The 14,095-nt window shown below is 45.1% G+C and overlaps 1 protein-coding gene across 4 annotated transcripts in view; it reads right to left on the reverse strand.

The window, feature by feature from the left end:
- ABLIM1 (actin binding LIM protein 1) overlaps nt 1–14,095 on the reverse strand; it is a 302,559-nt gene that overhangs the window by 212,499 nt on the left and 75,965 nt on the right. For 2 of the 4 annotated variants that reach the window (XM_045439054.1, XM_045439032.1), the window contains exon 1: nt 5,312–6,024. The exons of the other annotated variants lie outside the window; for them this stretch is intronic. In XM_045439054.1, the coding sequence (XP_045295010.1) occupies nt 5,312–5,369 (58 nt within the window). In that variant the 5' untranslated portion in view covers nt 5,370–6,024. Of the gene's footprint in view, nt 1–5,311; nt 6,025–14,095 lie in introns of those variants that run through there. 4 annotated transcript variants of the gene reach the window in all.

The raw sequence follows: 14,095 nt of genomic DNA on the forward strand, positions 1-14,095 counted from the left end.
GAAAATAAAATAAATAAATATAACCAATAATACTAGTTACCCCCTTGGTTTGGATGGTGGTCAAGGGAAGCTTTTGCCTTTCCTACACTGTTTGAGATGTTTACAGCAAAAGCTTCTGCTCGAACGATTTGTATAATTAAAAGTAAATAAAATAAAACGCACACATAAAAATAAAACCCAACTAGAACCAAGGGCTTGGATTCCAAAGCACTATTCAACAAAATAAACAATTTGGAAGCACCTACATTTCTCAAGTGAAACTACAATCGGTAACCGTAGAAGTCAGTCATTATTATTTTTTTTTACATTTATTTATTTTTGATAGAGACAGAGCACAAGTGGGGGAGGGGCAGAGAGAGAGGGAGACACAGAATCCAAAGCAGGCTCCAGGCTCCGAGCTGTCAGCACAGAGCCTGACGCGGGGCCCAAATTCACAAACCTCGAGACCATGACCTGAGCCGAAGTCGGACACTCAACTGAGCCACCCAGGCGCTCCATAAGTCATTCATTATTACATGCAGGGCATTGTATTGTGGGTTTTATGAACATAAACATCCTCATTTAATGCCCACAATCTTATAAAGCAGGTAGTACTATTGGCTCCATTTTATAGAGGTGGAGACTGAGGCTTGGAGAAATTAAGACATTGCTCAAGATAGTAGGTATCCAAGCCATGATGGGAACCAAATCTCTCTGTCCCTAGAGCTCAAGAGCTTGACACTGTGTCCAGAAGTAACCTGCTTTCCTTCTGCAACTCCAAAATTATAGGTTTATGCTAGAAAAAATAATCTGGAAATTCAAAGAATACCACTTTTTAGGAAGGGGAAAATAAGTCCCCAATCCTTGCGGCACTGGCAGTAATGATGGGCACAGATGGTCCCTGAGAACAAGAGGCAAACTTCCCCCGTGCTAGAGCCATGGTGAGAAGAGATCTGTGGTCAGGTTGTGGCCCTTAAAACCACTGGATTCATCTCTATCCCAGAGAACCCCTGGGCCTTCCCAGGATCCGAATCTCCTTAGGTGACTCCCTCCCCTTTCGTCTTATATTCCAACACTTGCATTCTTCACCCTAATCAGGTGCTTGTTAATTTATCATGTAGGTTAGGTGCCCAGCTCATCTCTGGCTCATAATGCCAGTGATCCTTCCAAGGGTATAGATTCTGAATGACCCAGATTTATCCTGCACAGTACCTAGCCCCTAGTACAGTGCCCACCACCTGCTGAGAGATGCTTAGTAAATTAATGATAACACAGAGAACATTAAAGACCTGCTTTCCTGCCAAGTCCAGGGAGGGCTCAATGACACATCAGTAGACCCTCCTCGAGAAGGAAGAGCTACCAATTAGAGAGACACTATCACAGCGAGAGTTCCTTTAAAGTTGAAAAAAAAAAAAAAAAAGAAAGAAAGGAGACATGGGTGGGGCCAAGAGCCTCAAAAGTAAAATGGCTAATTAAATTCATGAATCTGTACACGCATTTGAGGGTTCACATAGCCAACAACAACTTATAGAGGAAAAATAGGGAAAACAGACCATTTAAGTCACTTAAAAATAGTCCAGAGATGTGCCTTCCACAAAATAATACACCCCACTAACACAGTGACCTTTTTTCTAAGAACACGGTGCAGCCCAGTTCACCTTCTAGCTGTCTCTACCACTTTAATCCATGTGTCAGCATGAGGTATGATTCCCGTGAAAAGTATTATAAAGAAGAGTAATACCAGGCTCAGGGAGTTTCTATTCTATTAAGATCTTCAAGATACGTGGTCTTCAAGGGCGGTCAAGGTAATGTGGTGCAGTCAGAAGCTAGGGAGCCTGCAAGCATCGAGTGCGGGGGGCGGGGGGGGGGAGGAGAGACAGGGACAAGACCTCTCAAGGCCCATTCTGTTGTCGACTGTTCCATGAAAACCCAATCGCCAGTGTTCCTGAAGCCCGCTCCCACTGCTGGGGCACGTCCCTGGCAATGTCATGCTCTAACTGACCCACTGGTCACCGACCTTGGCAGAGCTCATTTGCTGTGGCAGCTGTAACTGCCTCTGAAAGCAGAAAAACCTGTCCAGCATTCCACCCTCTCAGATGAAATCTAAGAGGCGTGTTCATCAGCACGTTGCCCTTTCCCCCCTTTTTGGAAAGGAATGGCATATAGAGACAGACCCTGCAAAATCCCAATGTTCTGAATTGATATCCTGACTCTCACCCCAACCTTTAAAATATGTTACGATGGAGAGGTACATGTCAACAAACAGATCTTTTAAAAGATTTAATTTCTAAGTCATCTCTAACCCAACATGGGGCTCAAACCCATAACCCCCAAATCAAGAATCACATGTTCCCCTGGCTGAGCCAGCCAAGTTCCCCAATGGTTAGATTTTAATATAAAAGAGAAGGCTGGGTGTCTCCAATGCCTAAAGTACTATTAATTGTATGCAAACACCAGCTGTAAGCATATCGTTTAGAGCAGAAGGTAGTAAATCAAGTCATCTAACTAGCTAATGCTTTTAAGGTGTGCCAGGAGAGAAAGGACAGGATGATGTACTCTTATTAAAGAGGGATGGGTGGGCAGGGAAAGCTTTGTTAAAACTTAAAAGCATCAGGGAGGGATCCAGCTACAAGAATAAGAGACAAAATTTAAGCATGGTTAAACTTGTTCATTACATAGCCATTCAGAATATCCTTCTCTTTAAAAAAATAGGTAATTAAAATATATTATCAATTTTCCCAATGGAGAACACTTTTAAAACAATGCAGAGTAGTGAAACTCCTTCTGTTTCAAACATAAGGTGTGCCTGTTTTTGAGTCTCAGAATAATCTGCCAACCTTCCAATTTAATTATGACCGAGATTCAAGTCAACTGTTGAGTGTTCTAGAGATACACTTTCTGTAAATTCCAGCTGGCAGCAAGTGGAAAGACTCCAAATCCCTTAAAAATATGCCATGGAGTGGAAAGAGAGTAGTCAAAAAAAGGAAAAAAGAAATGAAATTCTTTTGAAGAAATTTCTTCCCCCCACCCCTCCCGCCAGTTTGACCTCAAAAAATATAATCAGATATATGGCTCACTCTGTTTACTTATAATCTCTCTATCACGTAAGATTTTCTAAAACCTGCCGTATCTTTCCTGGAAATCAAAACTAACATCCACTCTTCTTACAGTCCAGGGAAAACAGAGGGCTTCAAGTTTATTCAAATAGAGACATGCAGACATCTTGAGATCTTCTAATTTTATCCCTTTCGCTTAGGAGAAGGGATAGAATCCTAGTTTCCAACTCTGAATACTAGTAATACATTAATACTCATTAATATGCACGGTATCATCATTAGCATTTAGATTCTATCTTTGAGGAGAGCCCAGAGATTACCCAAGAATTTAGGGGCCTTTTGTGACATCAGGTGATGTTACCCTAGGGGGAACTCGTTTTGGCACAGCTGGCTTACGGCCCGCTGTCAGCTTTAAACGTTCTTATTCTGATGTGTGTCCACTTTTGTCTTCCCAGGAAAGGTCTGAGGCAGGTCAATCAAGAATATGAAACATTTCCAGATTTTTCAGTCAGCGCCGTCTTTCAAAATAATGTTCATTTGCCGGAGAAAGTTTCGCGGCACAAGAAGCCAGCACGAACACTTCATCACGTATAGAGTGTGCCAACCTGCGGTCCCTGTGTGTGTCTCAACAAGCGTGTACTTGTGAAGTGCAACGTGGCCGGGCTCCCCGGTCCCACCTGTCCTGGGTAGGAAGGCAAACCCGAGCTCACTGGAGGGCCTGGTAAACCGAGAAGAGCAGCGTGATCACAAGTGAAGGTGGGAGGGTCCAGGGCGTATCTGCCTTCCACGGATTTACCCACCAGCCTATTCGCCAGAAGCCAAAATAAGTCACCATCCCTTATCTTAAGGGGTCCAGCCTCAAAAGAAGCATCAAATGAATCGACACAGTCTGCTGGTTTCGATGGAGCAGCCCAAAAGATTGTGTCGGGCCGCCTCTGAAGTTGGGGAGTCGTCTGCCAGTCCCTGGCGACGCTGATCAGGGTAAGCTGGGTCACTCCTGAAGCCAGCCTCACCGGGGAACAAACTCCCACAAAACACAACTGTAAGGGGAAGCTTTCTAGAGATGGCCTCCAAAATCAAAGCACCTACGTGCCTCAGGCAGGGGCAGAAAAACTGCTTCATAAAAAGGAAAGAATTCATCTCAAAGCTAGGTTAACACAGAAGTATTGTCATGGAAATGGGTTATAAAAGAAAAAGAGAGTACAGGAGCAGAAAGGGGAATCACAGATTTACTCACAGTCACTAAGGGCTCTTTTTAAAGTGCTCCGGGCACCTGGGTTGGCTCAGTCTTCAAGCGTTCTATCAAGTCATGATCTCGAGCCCTGTGCTGACAGCTCGGAGCCTGGAGCCTGCTTCAGATTCTATGTCTCCCTCCTCCTCTGCCCCTCCCCTCCTCACGCTCTGTCACTCTCTTCTCTCTCTCTCTCTCTCTCTCTCTCTCTCTCTCAAAATTAAATAAACATAGGGGCGCCTGGGTGGCGCAGTCGGTTAAGCGTCCGACTTCAGCCAGGTCACGATCTCGCGGTCCGTGAGTTCGAGCCCCGCGTCGGGCTCTGGGCTGATGGCTCAGAGCCTGGAGCCTGTTTCCGATTCTGTGTCTCCCTCTCTCTCTGCCCCTCCCCCGTTCATGCTCTGTCTCTCTCTGTCCCAAAAATAAATAAACGTTGGAAAAAAAAAATTAAATAAACATAAAAAAATTTTTTTTTAATAAAAAAAATGCGCTTCAACAAACCAATCTAAAGTTAATTTAATTTAGCTGGATTCCTGCTACAAAATACTCATGTTGGTTGTAAAACCCCATTATATTAATAATATCTTTAAATATGCTGATATATATGTATTTTATACAAAAACATGTTATGCACATAAACAGAGTATTAACGTATAATAAGCATAAAACTATTTTAACCAATGGAAATGTCCCTGAATCTCTCCCTTTTTTTTTTTTACTTTTCTTTTAATATTTATTTATTTTGAGAGAGAGAGACAGAAACACACACACACACACACACACACACACACACACACACACACGAGTGAGCGGGGGATGGGGCAGAGAGGGAGGGCAAGAGAATCCCAAGCAGGCTCTGTGCTGCCAGCAGAGTTCAAAGCGGGGCTCAATCCCACAAACCTGTGAGATCATGACCTGAGCCAAACCAAGAGCGGGACACTTTACTGACTAAGCCACCCAGACGCCCCTGTCCCCATCTCTAAAGACGTGGTCTACCCCAGGCAGCACATGTGGCCAGGTTTACAAAATGAACAGTCAAACAAACCTTGGGTGTCTTCGACCGTTTGACGAGGATCCATGAACTCAGTCTGCTCCCAGGTCATTTACATGCACAAACCTTAGAGCTAAGATTTCAGCTTTTCTTCGCGAGGTGGCTGGGCACACGGAAGGACTACATCCACTCCTCAAAGGAAAGGCTGGCGCCCTGGCGTTCCTCCCAGGAGTTCGTGGGCTGAGCTGGACTCCAGAGAGGGGTGTGCCATCCAGAGGGTGTGCCGCAGCCAGCTCAGGAAGAACGAGAAGTTTCCTGCAGGATTCTAGCTCCTTCCTCCCATACAGAATCCTCACCCCCTTCTCCCTGCTCTGTCTCCTACCAATTCTAAAGACCAGTCTTAAGAACACATCCATTCGCCTGAAATCACACCTGCAGAAAACCATCCTTCCTGGGAAGCCACCATTAAAACACGCCCGGAATAGTCCTCGGATTTTCCTCCACTCTGCACAATCCAGAATCCAGATTTTGGTCCCCGTCATTTCACAATAACTCAAACACATGAGGCCAAGAGAGAAAAGATTGATCTTCCCAAGCCTTCTGCCTTCTTTTTTCACTTAATGAATTATTATCTCACCAGATGGGCTCTTACTGCTTTCTTTTTAAATACAAGGATTTAACAAAAATACTATAACTCCGGGGGGTTCCTTTTACTAGCAGCCTGACTATTCCTCACGGCTTTGGATGTCGTTCCCTGACAAAACACTGGTATGAGGCAAGCCATGGACTTTGAGCCCGTTTATATTAGGTACAGGCTGTCTGAAAACAATGACCTCATCCGGAAAGGCTCAGGAAAGAGGCATTTTTCCCTTTAGTCCAGAATGCCCTGATGCTGGGTTGGATTACCTGCCACCCACAGTCCAGCCTTTTTTGAACACCAGGGCTTTTGCAAAATGGAAACGTTATGAGGAGACAGTTTAAATGGAAAAAGACACTTCGGATAAATATCCCCAGCGTCGGATACATTTACGGGGCCACGAGGAAGGATACTGGCCCAATTGTTTTAAGCGTGAGGGTAAACATTTAATAACGGTCATAAAGACACAGGCACCAGCACCCATTCTGAGATATCAGGTTAATCGAAAGCCCATAATCTATCCACTGGAAGGAAAGACCACAGGATCACTTGTTTCAATGCAAAGTTTGATTAACTGCACGTCCCCAGCTTACTTTCTTCCTGGTGTAGGTGGCTTTTTGGTTTTGTTTTGAAATGGCTCTGGAGATAGCCATGCTCCTGGATTACCCCATCGGCCCTCCTCCTAGTGCAGGCCACTGCCTGGAACTCTGTGCCTTTGATAATGTCCTCCTGACTTGGCCGAAGCACCAGGCGCCAGACACAGTATCACAACTGGACCACTCATCGATAAAATGCTTGGCATCTGCAGAGCTGACTTTTGTCAGCTGCTGCCGAAAGGCCAGTCACATTGATTGAAATCTTCTGATTATGCCTAATGCCTAACATTCTCATGACTGTGATTTCATGCTTCACCCGAATGTTTTTTTGGTGAGTGTCTTGGGATTCTACCAAATGATGGAACAAAAGTCTTTCATGACTGCATAAAATAAATTTTGTTTAATGTTTATTTTTGAGAGAGAGAGAGAGAGAGAGAGAGACCAAGGGAGGGGCAGAGAGAGGGAGGCACAGAATCCGAAGCAGGCTCCAGGCTCCGAGCTGTCCGCACAGAGCCAGACGCAGGGCTCGAACTCACAGACCGTGAGATCATGACCTGAGCCCAAGTTGGACGCTTAACGGACTGAGCCACCCAGGTGCCCCACGACTACATGTTTTTCTTTTTTAAATAAGCTTTATTTCAAATGTAATGGAAGCTGGTTTTTTCTACTCCCTTGAAATCTCGGATTCTGATTCCTACTGGATTTTAAAGGAAAGGGGGGAGAAGAAGCCATGTGTAGTGCGCGACCTATTTTCTGGGGCCAAACCGGGACTCTAGTTGAAAGCAACTTGCGTGGGTTCTTTCCTTTTTGCAACGCAAGGTTGCCAGGGGCAATCCAGTCTTGAAACTTTGGCATTTTGAACAGTTAGCCCATAAAGTAGTTCCTTCCAAGCCATGAACCCCCCAGATTTGGCTTCCGATAGTTGTGATTTATTAGAATCCAGAAACCAACTGCTTAAAGACTGTTTAAAATGTTCAACAACAGGGGAGCCTGGGTGGCTCAGTTGATTAAGCGTCTGACTCTTGGTTTCGGCTTAGGTACTGATTTTGCAGTTTCGTGGGTCCGAGCCCCACATCGAGCCCTGTGCTGGCAGCACGGAGCCTGCTTGGGATTCTCTCTCTCACTCCCTCTCTGCCCCCCCCCCCCACTCGCACTTGTCTCTGTCTCTCTCAAAGTAAACAAATAAACTGAAAACAATAAGAAACTAAAACGCACAATGATTTTCTAATTAACATGGCAACAGTACTTCTACAAGGTCATTTGAAGATCAGAGATACTGCTGTGTGTTCTTTTCCTTGTATCAGTCATTTAGGAACCTGGAGTACAAGTGTCTCCCTCAGAACCCCTCGAAACTCTTCCCAGGAAAGCGGTCATCAGTCAGCAAAATTAATAAGTAAAAAACGCTTTAATTTGCGTATTCACCTACAGCCAAGAAATGCTTGATTGTGCATCGTTAGACAGGTTTCTTAACCACAGGACTTCTCAGAGACGTTAATAGGCATGTGTGCCTTGTTAACTCTGTAAGAGAAGAATAAGGTAAGAAGCATTTCCTAAATTTATTTGGCCAGAGAACCTTAACCCCAGCAGAAATCATAACTTAGCACAACACACCCTTCATAGGAAGAATGCTAGATGGGATTTTTGAGATCACTCACTTCATAGCATCAGAGATGAAAAATCTGAAAGCCAGAGGCATTTAGGGACTTTCTCAAGGCCGCAGAGAATGTACCAGCAGGTCAGTTCTGCCTGGGAATGTTCAGTTCTGCTGTTTGGGGGGCTTCAACGGGCCACAGTGCCTGGCTCCGTCTGCAGGGAAGGTGCGGTCCCCAGCCATGCTACCACACTCTGGTGACAGAGACGCCCATGTTCTTAGGCAAACAGGACATCTGACAACAGATCACGTTAAAAGACCTGGCCAAGGAGATGAGGCCTCCCGTAATACAATTTACGACGAGAGCTGAGAGAGAAAAACAGCAGGTTATCGGGAGCAAAACATTCACAGGGCCCTGACCTCACCTTTCAAACTCAGCAGAAGAGAAAGAAACATACGGCAAATTGAATTCCATACGAAAGCCGATTCTGTTGGGAAAGACGCAAACTACATTTCTTCAAAGGTCGTATTCAATAAGGAAGAAGGCCCTTCCAGACCCTAACTAGAAAGGCATAGGGAAGAAAAGTTAAGAACTCACTTGTCACTTCCCTTAGCTTGGATTCTGATGATAACTCTGTTAGCAGCCCGGATAGCTGGCGCCATTCCAAGCTCAGCGATGTGACTCTGTTGGAAGGATCAACTTTAAGAACTAAAAGAAGCCGCTGTTCGCTCAGCTCTTAAACACAAAGCACTCTTGCTGGTGGCTGAATCTAGAAATGGTCTTGACATCACACGACTGTCTCTGTGCTATCACGCCTAGTTTCTGCTTATGATCTCCAGGTGGATCCCATGTAATGATCGTTATGACGGGAAATGAAATTTTACGGGCTTTACTAAAATAATATCAATGCAGATTACATATGGTCATGTCTATCAGCTTTGTAAATTGCAGATAGAACAGCCTCATCACTAGTCATAGCTCACATTTACTGAGCTCACTCTCTGCAGGCACTGAACAGAGACTCCCTCACGGATTTCTTCTAACTCTCCGAGGCAGGGCCCGTTACCATCTCCATCTCAAAGATGGGGCAACTGAAGCCGAGAGAAGTTAAAGAAATTGTCCAAGGTCACTCCCCCACCCCGTGAGAGACACAGCTGGGGCTTGGGCACAAGGATTCTGAATCAGAGGCCACGCTCTGGATGCTAAAAATTTCCTCACAAATCGTAAAACAGCTCGGGGGGGATCGTTACATCAGAGAAAATGCCAAGCCATCTCCACACCTGAAATTATGAAGGGTCGATCCAAAACATGAGTTTAGCACTAGAAGAGTTAGCATATACCCAACGGCTGCTAATGCTTGTTTGCAAAAAGTCTAAATATGGAAAAACGTGTGTGGTGGGGAACGGGGGACAGGGAGGAGGGGCATTCTTATTATTGATGTTGAAAGAATCATTTTTCTGAGCCATCTTCTGTTTTCATGAGATTCTCCTGAACTAATCTCATTCACAAAGAGACCCAGCCGATGGCTAGCGCTGGTCTCCGCTAAGGCTGCGGTGAGGGGAGAACCAACATGGCAGACTGCTCCCCACACCTTACGCCCATTAGCCTTCCATGTTCAGGTTGGAGTTGCCAACCAACACTCACTAGACCAGGGAGAGGCAGAAGACCCAAATGCTTGACCTGACTCTATTGCTAACTCACCAACGATCCTGGGCAAATCACCAAGCTGTCTTCTAAATCTAGAAAGCGGGCCACTAATAACCTGGTCTATCTCCTGGTCTATCTACATCAGAAGACGTGAGAGCTGACAGAGTTTGCCCATATTTTCTGTCAGCTTTTTCTTCTCTCCTTTCTCTCTCCTCCTTCCTCCCTCTCTTTCTTTTTCTCTTTTTATTTTCCCTTTCTTTATTCCTTTTTTTTGGGGGGGGCCACTATTTGTCAAAAAGGATTTGAGACGAAATCTCCAGCACACCGACACTGGAGTCCCCACATGAAACAATACGCTGGATGGGACAGGGTAGTTAGTACGTGGGGCTCCGTCACCTGACCTTCTGCTTATCCCAATCACCGCGTGACGATGCCTCCTAACATCTGCTGCCACGACCCCGAAATGGGGCCGCTATCTTCCTAATGGTTATTCTGTCCCAGGGACTATGATAAGCATTTCTCACGTGCCTCTCTCAGTTTTTTCCTCACAGCAACCTTAGAAGGTAAGGACTCAGAAGACGGGTGTTCCTAATTCCTCTTTAACAGGTGAGAAAATGAAGCCGAGAGAGAAAGTAATTTTTCTCAAGACCGCGTGTAGGCAGAAGATCAGGGACTATAGTGAGATGTGATGCAATGACTCAGTCTGAACTTCTTCCGGCCTTCTCCCCGTTGTCCTGCTGAAAAAATCCACAATCACCACCTAACCAATATCAAGGATGTTGTTCGTGCAAACCTTTTCTTTTTTTTTTCTTGATAAAGAAATATTCAATTTATTAAGGTTACAAATATTTCAATGGAGTTCTTCCTTTTTTATTGTATTTTATTTTTTACTTTTTAAAATTTACATCCAAATTAGCGTATCGTGCAACAATGATTTCAGGAGTAGATTCCTTAGTGCCTCTGACCCATTTAGCCCATCCCCCCTGCACAACCCCTCCAGCAATGCTCAGTTTGTTCTCCGTATTTATAAGTCTCTTCTGTTTTGTCCCCCTCCCTGTTTTTATATTATTTTTGTTTCCCTTCCCTTATGTTCACCTGTTTTGTCCCTTAAAGTCCTCATATGAGTGAAGTCCTATGATTTTTGTCTTTCTCTGACTAATTTCACTTAGCATCATACCCTCCAGTTCCATCCACGTAGTTGCAAATGGCAAGATTTCACTCTTTTTGATTGCCAAGTAATACTCCATTGTGTATATAAACCACATCTTCTTTATCCATTCATCCATCAATGGACATTTAGGCTCTTTCCATACTTTGGCTATTGTTGATAGTGCTGCTATAAACATGGGGGTGCATGCGTCCCTTCAAACAGCACACCTGTATCCCGTGGATAAATGCCTAGTAGTGCAATTGCTGGGTCGTCGGGTGGTTCTATTTTTAGTTTTTTGAGGAACCTCCATACTGTTTTCCAGAGTGGCCGCACCGGCTTGCATTGCCACCAACAATGCAAAAGAGATCCTCTTTCTCCGCATCCTCGCCAACATCTGTTGTTGCATGCAAACCTTTTCTTTTTTTTTTTTTAAATTTTTTTTTTCAACGTTTTTATTTATTTTTGGGACAGAGAGAGACAGAGCATGAACGGGGGAGGGGCAGAGAGAGAGGGAGACACAGAATCGGAAACAGGCTCCAGGTTCTGAGCCATCAGCCCAGAGCCCGACGCGGGGCTCGAACTCACGGACCGCGAGATCGTGACCTGGCTGAAGTCGGACGCTTAACCGACTGCGCCACCCAGGCGCCCCGCAAACCTTTTCAAACAAAGAGGCAAGAAGTAGGAACAGAATTCTCTGTTGTCCACCCAGAGCTAAGGAGTTGACAGCAAGGGACTTGTTATCTCCTCACCCCTTTATCATTTCGTCTGTGTTGACTCTCACACCCACCTGCCTAGCTGGGAAACAGGGGATTAAAAGGTATTCTGTATCCCCTACAAAAGCAACAGGCATTTCTCTTCAGTGACTCATTTGATATAAATAAGCTGTAGGAAGTGGGGAATTCCGATCTTTCTGTGCCTTTGAAAAAGTGGTGAAGATAAAGTCTGAATGGAAGAAAATTACTGCAGAATGAAGAGATTCTACCCTGCTTTCATGGTAAGAGGATCAAAGATTAGGTTAAATCATAATGATTTACTAGAGTCTGGATTTTTAAAAAAATTTTTTTTTAATGTTTGTTTATTTTTGAGAGGCAGAGACAGAGCACAAGCAGGGGAGGGGCAGAGAAAGAGGGAGACGGAATCCAAACCAGGCTCCGGGCTCTGAACTGTCAGCCCAGAACCCGACTCAGGGCTCGAACCCACGAACCGCGACATCATGACCTGAGCCGAAGTCGGTCGCTTAACTGACTGAGCCTCCCAGGCGCCCTGCTAGAGTCTGGATTTTTATAATTTCTACACTAATTACCACTTGGCCCACAAGTGATATATGAGCACAGTAAGCGCAAAGTATTCATTCACACGTAGCTTCACCCCTAGGGAATGGAGGAGGACATTTAATGACGGTGCTATGCACGGAAGGCAGCATTTTTTGTTGTTGGAGCATAAGAAAACAGAAGAAACACCCCAAAGACACATACCTGCCCTGGCAATGCTACTACATCACTCCATCTCACCTATACCTTCCACGGTGTGTATGACTCCCGCGCTGGTCCTCCACCTCTTTGGAAGCGACATTCAAGGTTAGTGGGAAGAGAAAATACGCCACATTTCAATAAGGATGAGAACGCCTCTTCAAACCACTGGCTCTGATTCAACTTCGCAGCTTAGTTTGGGGAACTGTAAATTTCATTTAACATTCTGCATGATCCCACCTACTTCACAGTTTACTGACAGTGAAACATTCATACTTAGTCTCTAATGCAAGCAACCATTTACTTATGGTCTCATGCAGACTAATTATTCCAAAGACTTTCCTTGAGAGTCAAAGTCTTTGACTTTTGAGAGTCTTAATGGTTTGTCTCTGCCCACTTTCAACTTTCCTTTGAAAATCCAAAGGGAGTTGGACAAGCCTCTAACTACAGATATGACAATTTTACACATACAATCAAAAGTCAAAACGAAAATCTTTCCACCCTGTTCCAAACTCAAGAGGTAAGTCTAGTTTAGGCATTTTAAGGATGCAGCAAAAACAACAGCGTGCATTAAGCCTTTCAAAATAAGCCAACACTGCGGATGCCTTGCTAAATGTTTTTAGGCTTCCTAAAATCCAACCTCTGGGGTCAAGACAAAATTGCCTTTAGCAGTCAAACATCCCTTGCAAACAGAAGCCTCTGGACACCCCGTGTTCCCTTCCTTTAAGCACACAGACCAAGAGGGTGTGGAACTTGGGGGGCCTTTAGATCATCTAGTCTGGGTGTTTTGAAGCTCATATATGCATACTCAGGCTTTTCAGGGCTTGGTGAGGGACTGGGGGTGTAGGGTTGATTCTGGGTTCCACCCCAACTTCCACCGAAGAAACTGCCCCTCGTCTGCTTCATTTTCTGAGCTTCCAGATGAGCCTTTCTCGGGAGAAAGGGTTCCACAGCTAAAAACAAAACATACTCCTTGAAAAATGCACATCCTGTCAATTCTTTCCATTTTGGAAAGGAGGAGAAGGAAGGTCAGTGAGTTAGTGACTCGTCCCAGGTCCCAGGATGAGTGAGCGGTTCAGGCAGGGGTTACACCAGCCACAGACTCTCAGCAGCATTCTCCGCTGCATGTGCTATCCCCGAACTGCCAAGTACACAGCCCCCAACTGACAGGCCCCCTGTCCTTGTCCATGAACGCGCTCGGGTCTGCCCACTGCGGCTCTTGCCGGAACCGCCCACAGCCCTACAGTGCAGGCTTGCAGGTGTGCTGGTGGTCTTACTCCTGTTCTTATTCTAATATTTATCTGTATTCTTATTCTTACTTTGGCATTTTTAGAATACGGGGTGGGGGCAGGACAGTAGCAAGAGTCCTGCCAATGTAAAGTGAAAAATGAAAACTTTCTAAAGTTTAATGGAAATCAATAAAAAATAATATTGGGGAGGGGGCACCTGGGTGGTTCAGTCGGTTGAGTATCCGACTTTGGTTCAGGGCATGACCTCATGGTTCCTGATTTCCAGCCTGGCATCGGACTTTCTGCTGTCAGGGCAGAGCCTGCTTTGACTCCTCCTCTGTCTCCCTCTCTGCCCTTCCCCTGCTCGCATGCGCACTCCCTCTCGCTCTCTCTCCCTCCCTCAAAAATAAGTGAACATTAAAAAAAAAAAGAAGTCATATTTGGTTGATAAAAGTTGAATTTACACTCACATTAGGTGGAAGCAGGATCTGTCCTGCTTACTGTGACCTTCACGCTCA

Source organism: Leopardus geoffroyi, chromosome D2 (genome assembly GCF_018350155.1).
Source record: "Leopardus geoffroyi isolate Oge1 chromosome D2, O.geoffroyi_Oge1_pat1.0, whole genome shotgun sequence".
NCBI lineage: Eukaryota > Metazoa > Chordata > Mammalia > Carnivora > Felidae > Leopardus > Leopardus geoffroyi.